This window comes from Parus major, chromosome 2 (assembly GCF_001522545.3).
Source record: "Parus major isolate Abel chromosome 2, Parus_major1.1, whole genome shotgun sequence".
Taxonomy (NCBI): domain Eukaryota; kingdom Metazoa; phylum Chordata; class Aves; order Passeriformes; family Paridae; genus Parus; species Parus major.
Genome location: NC_031769.1, coordinates 145,371,649 through 145,390,762, shown reverse-complemented (window position 1 = coordinate 145,390,762; position 19,114 = coordinate 145,371,649). Strand labels below are relative to the sequence as shown.

General features: G+C 38.5%; 1 protein-coding gene across 3 annotated transcripts in view; it reads left to right on the top strand.

Annotated features, from left to right (window-relative positions):
• The window catches only part of FAM135B (family with sequence similarity 135 member B), a 194,965-nt gene that overhangs the window by 151,644 nt on the left and 24,207 nt on the right, over window positions 1–19,114 (top strand). For all 3 annotated transcript variants that reach the window (XM_015619862.1, XM_015619857.1, XM_033512463.1), the window contains exons 8-12: window positions 7,847–8,000; window positions 10,683–10,732; window positions 13,350–13,505; window positions 15,592–15,665; window positions 18,405–18,559. In XM_015619862.1, coding sequence (XP_015475348.1) covers window positions 7,847–8,000; window positions 10,683–10,732; window positions 13,350–13,505; window positions 15,592–15,665; window positions 18,405–18,559 — 589 coding nt within the window. The remainder of the gene's footprint in view (window positions 1–7,846; window positions 8,001–10,682; window positions 10,733–13,349; window positions 13,506–15,591; window positions 15,666–18,404; window positions 18,560–19,114) is intronic.

The window sequence follows — 19,114 nt, the reverse complement described above, 5'->3', positions numbered from 1 at the left end:
CAGCTGTGGGATGGGACCTGAGGGTCCTGCTCAGTGGAAGCTGAATGTGAGTCAGCAGTGCCCTGGCAGCCAGAAGGGCCAACCCTGTCCTGGGGCATCAGGCACAGCATCACCAGCCAGGCAGGGGAGGGGATTGTTCTGCTCTGCTCTGCTCTGCTCTGGGGAGGCCTCACCTCAAGCCCTGGGGGCAGTTTTGGGTGCCTCAATAAAAGACATAAAGGTATTTCAGAGTGTCCAAAGAAGGGTTATGAAAATTGTGAAGGGCTATGAAGATAATGAAGGGTCTAGAGGGGAAGAGACATATAAAAAGCAGTTGGGGAATAGGAATTGGATTCAATGATTCTATGGATCCCTTCCAAATCAGGAGATTCTATGATTCTATGGTACATGATTCATACAGCTTTCCTTGTGCCACATGATTCAGTGCTCATCTTAGAAAAAGGATGCCTTGGGTAAGACTCTGACTTTGATAAGACATTTTCCCCAGTGCTTAATTTGCTGCTAAAGTGATGTTTTTATGGCTTTAATTTTCTCTGTGCTGAAGTATAACCCTAGAGATCAGGTGAAGAAAAAAGATTTTTCCCCTTCTTATTTATCATAATCAGAATTGTCCAAGAACTTCTATAGAATACCTTATATGTGATTTTTCATGAAGAGCCACCATGATTGCAGGCATTTGTGATGATCCATAGGATGGAAAATATCCTCCCATCAGTAAATTCAGTTTTTAAAGTGATGTGGGAAATAGAGAACAAATAATTGAATGGAAATTAAAAAATTGTGAAATGCCCCCTAAAAGAAAAACCAAAGAAACCAAAACACTTGTGCATAAACTAAAGTATTTATTTTTGTATTTTTATCTTTAAATTCTAAAATATATTGCTATATGAACTTTACCTTGATGAAAATGAAAATAAAAATAAAAAAAAACCAAAAAATTTAATCCAAAAGAAAAAGAAATTTTTTTTTTTCTTTTTCCTTCTAAGGGGTCAATATGAGATATTTGGAACATTGGCAGTTTTTATTTCGTCATAGAAGGAAAAAAATAATACCTCATAGAAGAATTCTATTCTTCTCTCATAGAAGAATTTTAAGGGAAATCAGTGCAATCTGTGAAATATATTTGCTTTACTAAAATGATATTTTTAGATGGTAATTTTCCCTAAAAAATACTTTCCTGGACACTCCTTCTTGGCCAATTACAAGTAAAAAAACCTACAGCCTCCATTTAGAACACTTACAGTACTGGAACTGTGAGACACAATCATTAGAGCTGACCAGGAGAATTCTCTTCTATCTGTTCAGAGAATGCTCTTTTTTGGGCTTGATAGTTCATACATTTCAAGGGTCTCAAGTCGAATACTTTCTAACTGCTACTTTTGTACAAAGTGTAAATTATCAGTGAACCTGTCACTAAGTCTGACTTCAGTGCCAAATACTTTTTCTATTGCTTTATTATCCCAGGGGTTTTAACAAAGTAGCTCTAACTTTTAGAGGTAATAAATGTCAAGTTGTATTTATGAAATACCAACCAATGTTTTCTTACATAACAGATTTAGTGAGAGGCATAACATAAATAGTTCCATATATTGTCAATGCATTTCTAATTATTGCCCATTATTGAGGCTTTGGATTAGTGTTATTAGTGTAACTGAAATAGGATTTAAATATAACATAATGAACCAAAATATCAAATACAGACTAGTTAATCAATAAAAACAAAGGAATTTATTAATTGATAGAACATGCACATCCTAGTCCAATATTTCTATTTATCTTAAATGTTTGGTCTTCAGTTTTATTTTTTTAATGGAAAATATTCATTTTCTCAGTTTTCCATGGCTGTTCCTCCTGTAAGCATGCTGTCTTCCTGTAGGTGGATATTAGAGGAAAGAGATTTACAGGAGCTGGCTTATGTGGGTGTCTCTACCCTCAACAATGTGCTGTGTTTACATATCTGCTGCTGTCAGATGAATACCAGAAATGCATTGTTTTTCTGCCAAATAGGATCAGGATTTGTGTCCCATGCCTGTTATGTGTAGTCTGTGGTCGCTCTGTTCAATAAAAAATGTTTAAAATTCCAAGACTGGGCTGAGAAGAAACAGTGTCACCACAGAATGGCATCCACAATCTGGCCTCCGTGGGCTTCCATGTCTTTAAACTATGGAGTTTTTTAGATTTGCCAATAATTTTTCACTGCCTGGCACAGGGATGTAAAAGATGTTTGTATTGATGAATGAATTAATGAGGGGGAGTTGTTTGGGTTTGGCAGTTTTCCATAGCTGAATGGAGATGTAAATATAAATAAACACACATATAGAATCATTAGGGGTGGAAAAGACCTTCAAGATTATCAAGTCCAGCTGTCAGCTCAGCACTACCATCATTTATACCATTAAACCATGTCCTCAAATGCCACATCCAAGGGATTTTTGAACACTTCCAGGGATAATGATTCCACCACTTTTCTGGGCAACATGTTCCTAAGCTTGACAACCCTTTTAGTGAAGAAATCTTTTTTAATATCCAATCTGAACTCTAAAATCACTCTATGTGTATACATATGAGTTTTTTTCTATATATGCCATACATATTTATAAAAACATTCTTAATCAACCCAAATGCAGATTTTTTCCTTGTTGTTTTTGGTTGGTTGTTGTTTTCCCTAGGAAATATCATTATTAAAAGGTTTTCATTTTCAATCATCTAGATTATTTTTTTCTCATTAAATTGCATATAGGTTCTGTCATAAGGATGGCTCAAAAGACATTCTTTGCCCCTTCAGTCTTCTCTGAGAGTTCATTTTAATGTATTTTCATGATAACCTCTTTAGGACAAAAATAATTTCTGATATGCAACCAGTTTCATTAAATGGAATAAAAACTCGTCCTTTTACCACTGTTCAAGCACTTTCACTAATGAAGTAGAAACACTAAAGTTTTAGCTCAAGACATAACTATAATTTAATTTCCAATCACAAAATAACAGGAAAACTCCTGTCTTAGAAAACAGCATCCAAAGTAGATGAAAGAGTAAAGCCTTGGACCCTGAGTTTGAAGCCAGAATAGAATTTTCATATTAAGTAATCAAAATGGGCTTGCAGACAAATGGGCAGATGCTGTGAACTTAGAAACAACATTTATCTTGGGGGGCTGTGATTTATCCCTCAGTTCCAGGCAGTTCTGTAGATCTTTCCCAGAAGCAGGTAAGGTAGGGCAGCTCTCTCTGCTGTTGGAGAACAGTTGGAGACTGCAAAACGTCAATTTAGTCTGGAATGGCTTTTTAGAATATTAAAATTCTTGACAAGCAATCTGAATCTGAATTGTGAAACGTGTTAAGAGTTAGATTAAGCATAAAGGGTCTCATTTAGCAATTGTTAGTGCTATTGTTGAACAGTGAACGTAGTTAGCATAGCTCATGAAATTGCTTTAATACAAAACAAATAAAAGCTACTTACTGTGCATTACAAAGCATAAAATTCAGTTGGTGCCTTTTGATATTAGATAGATGTAGTACACAGGTAGTGAATATCCACAAATTGTTTTCCACATTTGAATAATGAATTGACATGAACCTTATTTGATGAAGGTGTTTGCTTCTTGCAAGTAATTTTCCTTTCTCTTATTATAAAGGAAAAAGGACATTTATAACGCTATACAGTCTAATTACAGGAGGAATCTGTTGACTGATAAGAGCACTGCACAGGGAACCAATTCATTTAAAAGGCTAATTTACTTAAATGTATTCAATGGGGATATTGCAAAAATGTTTAGTTTGTTTGGGCTTGTTGATACTGAAGACTATTTTACTTGGCTGGGTAAACCTAGCAGAAGGCCAGCTTAGAGGATAGATGGACAAGTGTCAGTGATGGTCCAGTGTTGGGGTCCAGCTTTGCACATCATGATCAAAGTGAACTGAAGCCTTTAACTCCCAAAACACAAGGCAGTGGTCTTTATCTCACATTTGTCTAGATTTTTATTTATGTGATCATATAGTGTGAGGGCTCCCTACCCTTGGCTGGGGGTTTGGATCTAAATGATCTTTAAGATCCCTTTCAATCCAAACCATTTCGTGACTCTGTGATTGATGATGATCACAGTAAACAGGGAAATGGAGAAATTAGGTCTTTATGCTTAGGATTCTTCATGAGGAAAGAGCTTCAGAGCTCTTTAGCTTGAGACAGTTTATGACCTTTGGAAGAAGTTGCAGGAAACTCAGGAGAGCTACAAGGATGTTGTAAGGTTATGCAGGGAGCAAATTAAAACAGCCAAAAATTCAGGCAGAACTTAATTTGTCTACTGGTTAAAAAATACAAAATATTTGTATAAATACATTTAGAACAAAAGGAGGGCTAAAGAGAATTTTTGATCTCTTTTGCCGTAATGACATTGTCACAATGGAAAAAAAAAATTGTGTCAGTATTTATTGGCTTCTGTGTTGTCATCCATTAGGTCTTAAGTCTTGAAGTGAAATTTGTCAGAAATTCATGACCTCCCAAAATTTTCAGAAATGAATAAGGGAAAAAGTCAGAGATGCAGTCTGCCACTACAGACAGAGGTTGCCTTGGAAGACGAAATCAGCACAGATGCATTTTTCAATCAGCAAGAAGAATTTGTCTACCTACAAATTAATGAGATTAAAATAACAGTAGGTCAAAGGAATTATTTCAAAAGGCCATGAGAATCTTTATAAAGAAAACCAACTTTTGTTGGTTGTACTTTTACAATGTATCCATGTACTTTTACAATGGATATTACAAGCCCAGAGCAGCCATCAGGCTTTGTGCAAGGGGGGATTTTCAGCTTCAGTATTATTTTTTTATTTAATTAGAGGTTTGTCTTGACCAGAAGTAAACCAATATTTGTCATCCTGAGTCAAGAAACCTGGAAAGCTGAGTACTTTGTAGCTGTTTAATGGGTCACAGCCACTATTTTTCCTGAGATCTGGTTTTGCAGCAGTGTTTTCCCTCAGAAGAAGCACGTGGCATATTACCAAACTCAATTTGTCAGTATTGTGGTCTGAATCCGTTTCAAGCTATTGGCAAGAAAATCGGGAATCACCTGAATAAAAGAGGAGGCAATTAAAGTAGCAAATATGAAAGGTCTGCAATCTTTATATCATCCTAAAAGAAGACATTTCTTGATATTTCTCAGTTTGTGATGGGTAAGTGATGGATATCCAGAGATGGATAAGCTGATTAAGCTGCAGCAGTTTGTGGTGGCATCATCTGGCAGATGCCTGCCCTGCTGGGGTCCCTGCAGATGAAGATGCACAGACCTTAATTCACATTAGTTTAAACTGTCCCTGAGGGGGGTTTAATAATTTCTGTAATGTCCTGCTCTGTATCCTGTATGTGTGTGACAACTTTCAGAAGAAGCAGAATCAACCCTGTGAGAGCAGTAATACTTTTAAGTCACTGAAGAACTAGAAATTTGGAGCTTGTCACCTTTTTTTTTCTGTCACGCTCACTTTCCAGCTCAACAAAAATATTTTTAAAATTAGGATGGATGTTACCATTAAACAGCAAGGTTTCAAAGCCAGTTGCTTGGAAATAGAGTAGAACTTAATCAAAATGTTTAATGATATGCCCTCGAAGTCATGCACAGCCCAAAATGGTCTGTGCAGCGCTGTTCCTCTCGTGCAATGGCATCCTCAAAGCACAGCACCTTTCTTTGGCACAGTCACCCTTCCCAGAGAGCTGAGACAGGAAGGGAAACAGAGCTTGGAGAAATCTTTTCAGCTCTCTATTCACACAGGTATACCATCTACATCCCACAGGATGAGAAGAAGAAAACTTGTAAACCTGAAGAAAGTTTGCATTGCAATGGAGAGAGATGCTGGGGATAATTTTACTTGCCTGTTGTGGTTGTGCTCAGTGCTCCTAATTCCTTGTCTGCAGTTTTGAACGTGGTCAATTGTCCAGTGTAAATCAGTTGAGGACAAATTTGAAAAAGCACCATAAGATAGGAAGAAAAACACTAAAAAATTCAAAACTGGACTAATTGAGTAGTATTATAAACATTAATTTAGGCAAGTTTTAAGCCTACCTGCAGGTGCATTTTCCTATTACTTTTTATGTTTCAACTATAATCTGTGCCAAGGAATGACTCAAAATAGACCTATTAAAGTGTAGCCATGCACAGCACTTTGTCAGCATTCATATAAACTGTGAAATTAACTTACTTTCTTCCTTCTCATCAGTGTAGCTTTTAAATGCCAGACTAATTTTTGCCTAAAAGAAAAAAAATCAGCAGTGGATAATAAAGGAGGGAATATTTTCATGACATTGTGACATTGTACATCAATCCACTTCCAATTTTCTATTGCTCTGAGCAGCATTTTTCTATGCTCCCTTTTTTGTTTTGGCCATGGTGGGAGTAAAAAATATTGTGCTGAAGCTGGAGATTTTAAAACCTTAGAAGAACAGCCAACTCTGTCAATTATCATCAGCTGCTTCTCTGCAGGTCTAGAGAGGAGTTCCTTTTGTGCCTACCACAGAATCCCTGTTAACTCTTTAAAGATTTGCATGGGAAGCTGAGGGAAACATCCTGGCTCAGGCCAAGATTTGTCAAATACAGGTTTTAGGGAAGTCAAAGGGAAAAAATCACAGGAGATATGCTGGAATGTGCTTGGTTCTTCTCTGTTGCTCCTGGAGATGTGCAGATTTTGGGACTGTCCAAGAAGGTAGCCAGCACCTGTATGGCCTGTAGGAATTCTTTCTTACCCCAGCAGTGATAAGCAGTGGATTAATTTGTAAATTATCCATGTTTCACAAACCCAGGGATTAATAAGTAGTTTTGCTTTAAACCTAAGCAGTTCAAATTTCAAATATCAGTAATTTATGCAAGCATCTTTTGACAGAAGTGAAAACTTCTGATTTATGGTGCCCTAATGGAAACTCAGCTTACATTCTAAGTATAAAAGTGTTGTTTGGGAAATATTGGTAAACATGCTGTGATATGTCCAATTACATTCTCCCACAAGAGATATTCTAACACAGACGGTGACCCTGGAGTACAGAGTGGCCCATATTTGTTGATGGGGTAGTAATGCCATCTGCATTTATTCACTGATACAGATAACTGCACCCCATGGTACCATCGAGCTAAAACCTTTCAGAAGGCAATAAGGAAAGTGAATGTAGACATCTTTATAGTTCCTTCCACCCCTCCTCCTCCAGCAGAGAGGGTGTATTTCACACAGGATTCTTTGCTCTGGACAGAGATATTGACTCCACAGTGTGGGATGGACAGAGGTAGAATTCTCTGTTGGACTGATTGGTCTGAGGGCCTTTTCATCTGACATTCTTGCTGAGACCTAATAGTTTTATTATGGTTTGTGCAAAATGAATATATTGAATGAGATACTCTTGGATTACACATCTAGATAGTTGGGTGGCTGGGAGGTTGGGATGGTGAAAATCTCTCTTTGCTTCCATCTGCTTGATTAGAATTGAAGAATCATGGAATGGCTTGGGTTAGAAGGGACCTGAAATATCACCTAGTTCAAATCCCCTGCCATGGGCAGAGACACCTTCCACTAGACTGGGTCACTCCAAATCCCATCCAGCCTGGCACTGAACACCCCCAGGGATGGGGCAGCCACAGCTTCTCTGGAAAACCTGTGCCAGGGCCTCACCATCCTCACAGTAAAGAATTTTCTTCCTAATATCCTGTCTAAACCTACACTTTTTTTTTAGTTTAAAGCCATTACCCCTTGTCCTATCACTATATACAAAGAGATGAGTGACTGTCCACAACTGGATTTTTGTGGAAACCTGTCACACAAATGGAGACCATGAATTTTAATTTGCCTATTTTGTTTTCTTGATACTTTTGCTACACAGGGCAGCTTTTATGTCCCATCTGAAAACTGCATGCAGCATGCATACAAGTGGCATAAGGATCTCTGTCTTCTGCTCCTGAATGCTCAAAGGGGTCTTCACACCTACTACACCCTCATAATGAATGAGATTCCTGATTTGCCACAGCTGAAGTTGGGTAAGTGAAAAGGTGTTTGAAATCACTGAATATTTTACACTGCTGCATTTTTAAACACATATTTTAGTACTAAAATTCTTGGTCTGTTCAGAGACTTTAAAGGATTTTCATGTGTTTTGGGATAAGTGTTTAGTTTTGCTGTTAAAGATAGCTGACTCCTCAGATTATGTGAATCCTTTCACAGGTTTTGGCCTGATGTGTAGATGGATAAAATATTTTGATACATTTCTCAGAATATTTGCCTTTTGGTTATTTTTTGCATTTTGAAAAGTGTAACTTCCAGTTCTGAATGGCCATGAAACCTTGGGAAAACATAACATATTTGTTTCTCTTTTGAGCAAACATTTTTTTATAATTGAAAAGAAAAATCTGAAAGGTGATACAAGTGGGTTTAAATTATACTCCCTTCTTTATAACGCAAAATATATTTCTCCACTGTCAATTGCAACTTGCTTTTCAAAATTATTTTGATTTTCTTCCTAATTCAATTGTTTAATAGATTTTTCTGGGTTTTTTTGGCAGAAGTTTTTTTTGGCTGCTCAGGCCTCTTAGATATAACATGCAGGTGCTGGCTGGCTGGATTTACAGGATGGAGTTCTGGGATTTGTGTTTAGTCATCTTTGTAATGACAGCATGAGGTCCTACGAAAATGAGACTCATTCATCTCATTCAAATCCTGCTGTCTCACCTGTTTCTTGGAATTCAAGGAATGTGCCTCATAATTTCACATCTGTGTTTTTGTGTCTTTGTATTTCTGTGGTGTACAGGTTTTAAAGTTACCAGTTTTGTTGTGTTGCAGAGATTATTACATTTGGAGGATCAAGTGCATTTCACAGGATGTTTAAAAAGGGAATAAATTTTTCCAGTAAAGTCCTCATATATAAGAACCATCAAACACAATGCATTATGCTTCACACACTTGTGGATTTAAAGAATCCTATTTTCCACTTCATCTCTTGTTTCCCAACATAAATATCCCTTAAATATAGTCTAAAATTCAAAGTTAGGTAAGTGTGTCAATCCAGCCACAAGAGAAAAAAAAGACAATAACAACAAAACAGCATTTTAACTTGCAGCTTATGAGTTCCCAGACAGAACACAACATGCAACAAAACTCCTTCATGGATCTTGTTTATCAGGTATAGGTAACAGAGGGTTTGTGCTCACCCAGACAGGGGTACAGGTTGTGAGATGGCAGAGCTATGCATGGATGAGTGACCACAACTCCAGGACCACCCCAGAGCACACATTTATGTTCTAAACACCATTTTCCTGGTTTTGAAATGAACACTGGTACTGAAGCAGGCAATTCATTTGCAAATGTACTTCTTGTAACACATGAAAATTTGCAAAATGCAAATACCCTTTTTAGCCTCTTGAGCAGAGTGTTATTTGCATCATTTTATTCACAGTCTGCAAAACTACTAAAGATTTGGTTTTAAGGCTGATCTTCTGACACCAGTTGTGAGAGTTGGTAAAATTATGGGGTGTAAGATTCATGCAGTAAGATGAATATAAATCAAATTTTTTATGTCTGTCTCCTTACATTCTTTGGGGTGAAACATGCCCAATTAAAAATATATTATCTGACACATGCAGTTCTTTCTAATTTGGGATGGCATAAACTGCACCTTGTACTTGCCATATTTGTCCACTGACCAGGGGAAGAGTGTAAATGGCTCATTCAGTTGTAAAATCTATAATGGTCATGTTAATCTCATAGGTTTTTACAGAAGGTTAAGATAAATCCAAGAATATAGATCTCTGCACACTTCCTTAATTATTTTTTTTCCTAGCTTCATGAGTAGTATATTTAAAAATAAAGTATCTTACTTTAGACATTAAATTGGGAATGGTTACTTCCCAAATTTTACCAGCTCAGATTGAGTCTTTTCAAGGCACGGCCCATTTTAGTCTGCCCTTTCCCGTTTATTAGTGCTGAGAAGAGACATTTGGGGATTGAGGTGGGAATTGGTCTGTGAATGGTTCTGCTTTATTCCTGCTTTGTTTCTTTATGACACCATTAGAAAGTTCCACATTGTAAAATCAAGCTGCTGAAGTTTGGGGGTTGATTGATGTCCTCCTTTTCCTGATAGTTTGTGGTGTATTTGAAGCAGTGTCCCTGTGATGGATTCTTTCAGGATTGCATCAAAACACTGCTGCTTGCAGTGGGGAGGTAATTCCAACTTCACAAGGCAGTAGAGAGATACCCAATATTTTACTGTTCAGGAATTTGATGTGGATACACAGTTCTCTGTAGCACACTGGAGACAACCATTCCTTGCACATCTTTTGCTCAGACTCTGTATTCAGTTCTACTGAATGTGTAGTTCTGTCTTCAGTTCTACTCTTTTTATCCTTTGGCATAAATGCCAAAGGATAAAAAAATCAAACTTCGAGTTAAAGGGAATCAACAAAGACTCAAATCCTGTTGTCTTTGTCACCAAAAAACCAACATTTTCTACTGGTTTAGTGGTGCAGGTTGCATAAGCAGAAGTTGCACCTGTAGGAGTACAAAGTGTGTTGCAGAGTGCCCACATCCAAACAGAAACTTATCTGTCAGGAAGAATACCAAGATTGGTACCTGAATGACCAATTTATCTCATGAATAAACAGAAAAAAACAGTATTTCACATCCACTGTTCTCAACCCTGATGCCTGTCTTTGTGTTTTTTTCCCCAGAGGAGCTATCTGTGGAAGAGACATTATCCCAGCTTTGTATGGAGCTGCAGGTATTTCCTTCATCAGAACCTGCCCATAGGTTTTTCAAGTCCATTTTTCAAGTGCACTGGGGCAGCCCAGCAATACAGTAGAGCAGGAAAAAAGGGAATTTGGTGCCATCAGAAAGTTTCTTTACTGTTTTTCTTCCACCAACAATTTTGCATAACTTTGATTAGTTGCTTATAAGGTGCTCCTGCCACTTTTAACAAGCCACCAGCTGGATTATTCTAGCTTCCTTCATTGAGCCTACCCCGAGTATCAGGATGACAAAAAAAAATTATTTGGGGTAGGTTTCAATTATAACTCTTCTGCTGACAGAAGAAAAGGTATTTTAGCAGGTTGTACAACCATATATTTTCAAATAAAAATACCTAAATGTGTTTGGAGGATCATGGGAGCAAAAAAGTGATTTTAGCACAGAATGAACAAACTACTCTCTTGAACTTGCTTCTGCCAAGTTTATTTCAAGTGAGACAAAGAGAAGTCATCAAGAGTGCCAGGAAGAAATGCAAGTGCCAGCTGATCACTGGAAAAATCAAATATTTAATATATTTTATTTATCATAGGATCATAGAATCACTAGGTTTGGAAAAGACTTCCAAGATCAAGTCCATCCTTTGACCTAATAGCACCATCTCCAGTAAACCATATAAACAATGTGCCACATACTCATTTTTGGAACAATTCCAGGGTTGGTGATTCCACCACTTCCCTGAGGAAGTGAATCTGGTAACAATTAATGGAGGGAAGATGAGTCCAAACCAAATGAGAAGTCCATTTACATTCCTGCTACAAATTGTGAGCTAATGTTTGTCAGCCATGGTTTTAAAACTGTTTCAGATGATAAATTTATTAGTTTTAGGTCATGACTTGGATACTTTGAAGAAAATCTGATTTCACATAAAATTGATTTAGAGAAACATAACTTATTGGGCTCATCTCTACTAGATTTAGAAGTTTTAAAGGTATAGGACAGACAATATAGTCTAGAGTCTTCTTTGGACTAATTTTCAGTACATTAAGACTCTCACAGTTAGAAATACTCCTTCCTTCCTTCCTCCCTCCCTCCCTGACAAACATTTAATAACCAGTAAACTGGACAAATAGACATCACACACCTACTCCTAAAATGACTTGCATTAATAATGCATCTTGCTTGATGACTGAGATTTCAGTTCATGATGTAAGAAACAGCTTACTGACTTAACAAATAAAAAATTAACACTGACATACAGCATATAAAATTGGATGACATAAAGTAAATAGTGCCCTGACTCTGCAAAGATAAATTTTTGAGCAGGATCTTTTGTTTCCCAGTACCCTCCTGATTTTTCCCACACCAGAATGGGTGCTGCAGTTTGTGCCATTTAGGATAAGTCATTAAAACGAAATAGCATCCAAACAATGTAAACTCAGTCACAATATCTGTTTTATCCACACACAAATTTTCTCTGCTTCTCTCACACACAGACAATTTGTTTTTAATCATAGCTTAGTGTCACCAAGCTGAAAACTACCTGCATAATAAAATGTGAAAAATAAGCAGGTTTTCAGCTACAGTGCAGACCTAACCAAAAAACAGACCCAGTGAATAACATGGAGGTAAAATGCAATGTCTGTCTCTCATTAAAGAAATTAACAAGTTGTGAGGTGGGTTTGTTCAGCCTGGAGAAGACTCCAGGGAGAGCATTTAACACCTTCCAGTACCTAAAGAGTCTACAGGATAGCTGGAGAGGGATGTTTTACAATGGTATATAGTGCTAGGACAAGTGGGAATGGTGCTAAACTGACAGAGGGCAGGTCTAGATTAGATATAAGGTAGAAATCCTTTATTGTGGGAGTGGTGAGACACGGGCACAGGTTACCCAGAGAAGCTGTGGATGCCCCATTCCTGGAGGTGTTTAAAGACAGGTTGGATGGGGCTCTGAGTAACCTGGGATAGTGGAAGGTGTCCCTGCCCATGGCAGGGGAGTTGGAAGAAGATCTTTAGCCCAACCCATTCTTCGATTCTATGATTCTATGAAATTGTGAAATGAGGAAATTTCTTGTGCAGAGGCTTTGCTTTCTCACAGAGCTTCAGCACAGAGCTGGAGAGCACCCCAAGACCCAGCATGTTCTACATGGGCAACAGCACGCTCTGGGATGTCTGTTTTCATCATGTTTTGAGGACACAATATTTTGGTTTGAGGTTTTTGTATTTGTATTCTAATGTGACATGGCTGAGAGGGTGCCTTTTGCTAAAAGTCTGGCCATGGTTTATTATTTCAGAGCATCCAGCACCATCTGGTGGATAATTTGGAGCCCACATGCTTTAATTTCCCCCCCATACCCAGTTACTACACCTGCAGTAAAGTGTCTGCAAAAAATTACTTGTTCCACCTTCTTGCTCTCTAATTGTTTAGCTGAAACCATTTGAACTAAAATATGTGATTTTAAAGTGAGAAAAAAAAAAATCTCACCAGTTTTATTTGGGGTAAAATAACTGAAAATGGCAGCTTTAGTAATAATATTTTTAAATCAAAATAAATTTTTCTTGGTGCTGTTGTTCCTAAGAGGACTTAATATGATGTATGAAGTTATTATTTTCCATAACATTCTTGATGTCATAATTTCCTTTCTGTCCTTCAGCTGATGAACAATCCAGAGAAGATAGCAGAACAGATAAGCAAGGACCTCGCCTGGCTTTGCTCTCACCTCCTGGCCCTGTGGACCCAGTTCCTAGAGGTGGCAACGCTCCATCCAGAAGTCACAGCTTATCTGACTCAGGAACATCACATGCTAAGGGTAATCTTAAGAAGTTAAAAGGATGTTCAGTAATGGTTACTGATAAACATTAGAGATTCATTGGATGTATATTTCCAATGCAATTCCCCCTCTATGACTATTTATATGAAATGGGGTGAGCACAGCAAGAGTTGAACAGGAGGGGGAGAAGAGGTGAAGCCCAGGATTTGAAATTACAGATTCCAGTTTTTGGAATGAAGATGATTGAGTTTGTGTGATCCAGGATCTTACATAAAATGAGTAACTTTGAACACCAGGATCAGACATAGAATGGGAGGTGGGTGGGAGGGGATATATGTCACCTGTACTTGATAGAGATCTGTAAATCATAAACACTTGTTTTAAAAAACCCAGATATTGCAGTGGCAAATAAAAAAAAAATTACAATTTTATCTCAACTGGTTTCACAAAACTGTCATAAGGAATATGGATTTTTTTTTTCACTGTCATATATATAGCTATTTGCCTTTCTCACAATGAAGTGCACACAACAAATTATTAATATTGTCGGTGTTGAAATTGCTACTTGTACTTGGTAATAAAGAAGGCACAAAACCACTTGTCATTTGAGCGAATGTTGTCAGATCTGCTTATCTGATTAGTTCAGCAAGTGTTCTGTCTTTCATCAGGACGTTCTTGGTTATTGAGCAGACACCAGTCCAGCACATCACCTGAGCTGAACTCAGTCTGATTTAATCATTAGAGCAGGGACAGTAGAGGAAAGAGCAGGATTCACTGTGCATGCATTAGGAGTGTGCAGTGTAGGTATTGGCACCTCAGCTCATGTTCTGCTCCTGTCAAAGTGACTCGGGACTCAAGTCACAGTGACCAGAACGAGTCTCCCCTGGAACTTGCAAAAACGGAGCATAAAATTCAGGAAGAGGTGGCTGAGTGCCTGATGCTGAAACTCCCCTGGTTAGTCTGATGAGGTCTTCCTTGACTCTGAGGGGACCTGGTGGCTTTCAGTCAAAGAACCCAAATTTGTGTGGGGACCTGGTGGCTTTCAGTCAAAGAACCCAACTTTGTGTGCTCCCAGCTCCAGCACACAATCTCAGCCTCTGGTTTGTTCCATCCTTAACTGATGCCAACTGTCCTGACCTTTGTCAAATGACATAACTTTGTATGCTCCTGTTCCTCCCCACATGAACTGTGTGCAATTATACTCTTTCAGGGTTTGAGAACCCTAAATGAGAAGTCCTACTGTTAAGACACAGTCTTTTTGAAGGGATGCTCATCCTTTGTTCAGTAAGGCCATTTGCTAAAGCACAGCCAGAATTTAGGGAGATGCTGAGATGCTCTGACATATGCTTTTCTCTGCCATTTTCTGTCCCTGTAACAGAGGTCACTTTTACAATAATTATTAGAAATGTATGGGCTGCAGTTTAACAGCTCAGTACATTTGATTGCATATTACGCTTGATCCATTTAAACAAAAAGTTTATTACAGGGCAGATAACAGCACTGAATTTTTTATAGCTTATTTCACACTCTGTGCTCTGCCAGCCACTTCAGATCCATGGCTCTTTTGTAATTGATTATCCAACACTGAACAGATCTAATGTCCATGAAGGGATTTGAAGAGCTCTCAGTTTGTAAGTATCATGACACAGACAGGTGTTTTTCTACTGTGATAGGACTCATTCTCCTCTGGACTGATATGTAAGACTTCCTTTGCTTTCGTGGTAGTTTGAGAGTCACTGTGGATGTTCCCATAGAAGAGATGATCAATTATGAATTGTTCTAATTTAGTAAGTCAGTCCACTTCTTCTTTTGCACAGAGGGAAAGGAATAAATCTTCTCAACTTTAATAATACAGGGGAAAATGGTAAATTTGACAGCTTTTAGAAAAGTATTCAGAAGATCCAGATAAGCAAACTTTGATTTATTGTAAAAGTCTTCTTACCTCGCAGCAAAATATGCAACAACAAGAGCTACTTTGGGCAGAACTAGGAAAATAAAGCAATATTGAACTCTTTTATAGTGTCAACACTAAGGAATCTCTTCCTGTCAATGCTGTGTTCTTAGATGGATGGCACGTGTCACCTTGCAGCAGATCTTAGGTTTAATTTGTGTGTGTCTCTCTCAGGTGAGAAGATTCTCAGAAGCCTTCTTCTACACCGAGCACCAGAAACCTGCTGTGCTCATGTTCCAGGAAGGCCTGTAAGTAACCCATTAATAATCCTCTGTCTCTGGAGTGACTGAAAATTTACTTTAAAATATTTTGCAGTCAAGAAGGAAATCTTTTTCTGCAAGGTACGAAGGAATTTGGTTTGAGAGAGGTCATTGGCTCTGTCTTAGCTCCATATTGGAAACCATATTGTAAACCTATTGAAATGAGTTTCAAAACTAAATGACTGATCAGGCAAACCCCAGAAATAATTCATTTCAAGATACACACACACACACACACACACACATATATATATATATATATATATATATATATTTACCATTCTTCAATTAACTTCCTAAATGAAGTGCACCAGATCCAGCACTGGTAATTTCAGTCAGAAATACCTGTTGAAAAGCAACAAATCATAATATTTACAAATTTGGTTTTTACCATAAACCATTCCAAAGTATTTCCTTTTGCTGGAAAATTCCTGCTTGTAACCAAACTGTGAAGTGTCTTTGATTTTAGCCCATGAACCCAAGTGGAGGACTTGGATGATACTCAGGACCTGGCCCCTGAAGGCAGAGTTCAAAGAAGGATGCACAGATTTGAATTTCTGAGTAATCAAGGTTATCCAGACTATTTGTCACCATGGGCAGACCACAACATTAGCAGTGTGAAACCCATCTTTCAGAAGGGGCTGAAAGGCCATGACATCAGGTCCTGTCACAATGATGATTTTTAAGTGAGACATTTGATTCTGACCTAGTGCAGAGGACAAAATTGCTTTTCTCAGAGCTGTCATTGGGGACATTAAGGCTGATTCAGAGTTGATGGAAAGGGCCCTGACTTTATTAGTGGATGGGTTGTACAAGGGTGCCTTGTTCTGCCAAATTAGAGCAGCACCACAGCTGCAGGGTCCCAGCTGTGTTCATTTTGTTCTCCCATGTCAGGATTTTAGGGAGTTGTGTAGCTGTGTACAATGAAAACCCCATGTCAAGATCCTGGGGTGAGGACACACACACTCATAGCCCCATTCAAACAAACATAACCCCACACAGGGGAAAGCCTAATTGCATGAAGTGCTTCTATTTCTCCAGGCAGTCACAAAAGTAGCCCATTTCCTTCAGGTAAAATAATGTTTTTCTCAGTGGTTATCAAGAGGGTAAATAAAAAAAAAAAATAAAAAAAAAATATATATAATTAATTGGTCTGTGTAGAAAATTTAGTCTATAGAGGCCATGTGGCAGAGTCAGGTTTTCTTCCTGAATTTCCTAGATGATGTAGGTGGTAAAACAGAGTCTTGGCTGTCAGAGTATTATTGATATTGGGAGTGGTAGTAGGGATTAATTGGGTTCACACAGTCAGCAGCTGAGATCAGTGCTCAGTGTGCCATGAGCTGTAAGATTTGTCCCCCCCCATTTTATTTTACCTTCCTACCAGTCAGGAGCTGTTTTTTCCTCCCATGCTGTTGTGGGTGTGTGTGAAGCATTTGACTGCTTAGGCAGAAGAGGACACACCATTCCCAGCAGGCTGGGTGTGGCACAGGGAGGAGGCCTCTAGGAGGTCACACACCCTCCTTAGATTTTACAGACAAAAATATTTCTCCTTGCTCACTTTAATATCTATTATTTATCTTTTTCACAAGGGTAGGTAGAAATCAGATAAGGGATAACAGCTTTAAAATGAAGAACAGATTTGCTTTCAGCTGACCATTGATGAAAATACTTTTGCCTTACTCTCTGTATTTCATGTTTTCCCCATTTTTCAAGACAGATGTTTAAATACAAAAACTCATCAGAAGTAAAAATATATTGTATTTATTATAGCTGAACACATATTCATCTGCTGGTTTAATTTCACATTCACTGAGGAGAGCCAGGTAGCATTTTGAGTGGCCTAAATGATGGAAACAGATGGGGGGCTACAAAAAAGCCAGAGAGGGACTATTTACAAGGACTTGTAGTGACAAGGGGGAATGGCTTCTAACTGAAATAAAGTAGATTTATATTAAGTATTAGAAAGAAAATCTTTACTGTGAAGGTGGTGGGGCACTGGAATGGGTTGGTCAGAAACTTTGTGGCTGGTCCATCCCTGGAAGAGTTCAAGGCCAGGATGGGCAACCTGGTCTGGTGGGAAGGTGTCCCTACCCATGTCAAGGGGGAGAGAACTAAATAACCTTGAAGACTCTTTCAACCCAAACCATTCTATGATTATGTGACTCTGTCAAGAGACAGTGGCTGAGTAATGTGCCTTGGCACTTCCAGATTCACACGTGTGAGACCTCTCTGGGGGTGCTCTGGGGTCTGATACAAGTGAGACAGGGGACTTGCCATGCATCCCTCTTGGCTTTCTTCCTCCCTATACTGCTCTAAAAAATTTTTGATTATTGTTTCCTGCATCTGGGTTTTAAAACCCTGACCACAGCCAGAGTGACAGACCTCATTTCCTGAGCAGAGACCAGCTGAGGGATCCAGTCCCAGCCAGCAGCCGAGACCGGTGGGAAGACAGCGATGGGTTATAGCAGATAACAGGAGCCTGTGGCAATGTGATCTGGAATTATTTGAAAAACACTGAGATTTTTCAGGAAGGGATTGTTCAAGCTGTAGATATCTCTAACTAAGAGATGGAAACCTAAGAGTTCTGGGTACCCCCATCATGCAATACTGCTCCCGTTTAAACACATTGACTCTGTCCTCTGCCTGCATATCTGGCCTTACAGGAGTAATGGAGAAGCAGCACAGTAGCTGCTCAAGTACTCAATTTGTTTTGTACTTTGCTGGCAGGATCCAGAGCCACGCACAGATTTCTACAGAAATTCGTAACTCGGATTATTTCACCAGCATGCCCCCGCTGCCGGCGGAATGCCTGGACATCGATGGGGACTGGAACACCCTCCCAGTCATCTTTGAGGATAGGTACACAGACATGCCTTGCAAAGGTGAGTGAAGCACCACAGGGCACAGCTCCATGACACAGCTTGAGCTGAGGGAGGTACTTCACCAGCTCAGGATAAGTGATCTCACATCCCCTGGGCTTATGAACTCGGAAAAGAGTGTGACTCCCTAAGTAATACAGCTGAATTTTAGTATTTTCCCTAACAGCAGAGTATTTCCTTCACATTTATCATCTTTAAATGAAGTTGTTGTGTTTTTTTAAAAAAAAAATTTAGATGGAGGAAAAATGTAGGAAGAAAATCAGATCTTTTGTATTTTTACTACAGTATTAATTCAAAGAAAAAACACTAGACTGATATCCCTACTATGACATCTAGTGGTAAGAAATGTCAGAACAAAACCCCACAATTTCAGTGTAAAGCCCCATGCTCCCCTGAAAGGTAGCACTGCCTTCCAAAAATATTTTGCTCTTTGAGTACCCAAATCAAATTTTTAATTAAGAAATTATTTAGTTCCAGAGTTATTTAGTAAAACTTCATAGCCCTTACTACCTCCTTTCTTTTCACTCAACCTTTATTACCAAGGAAGCAATATGTATT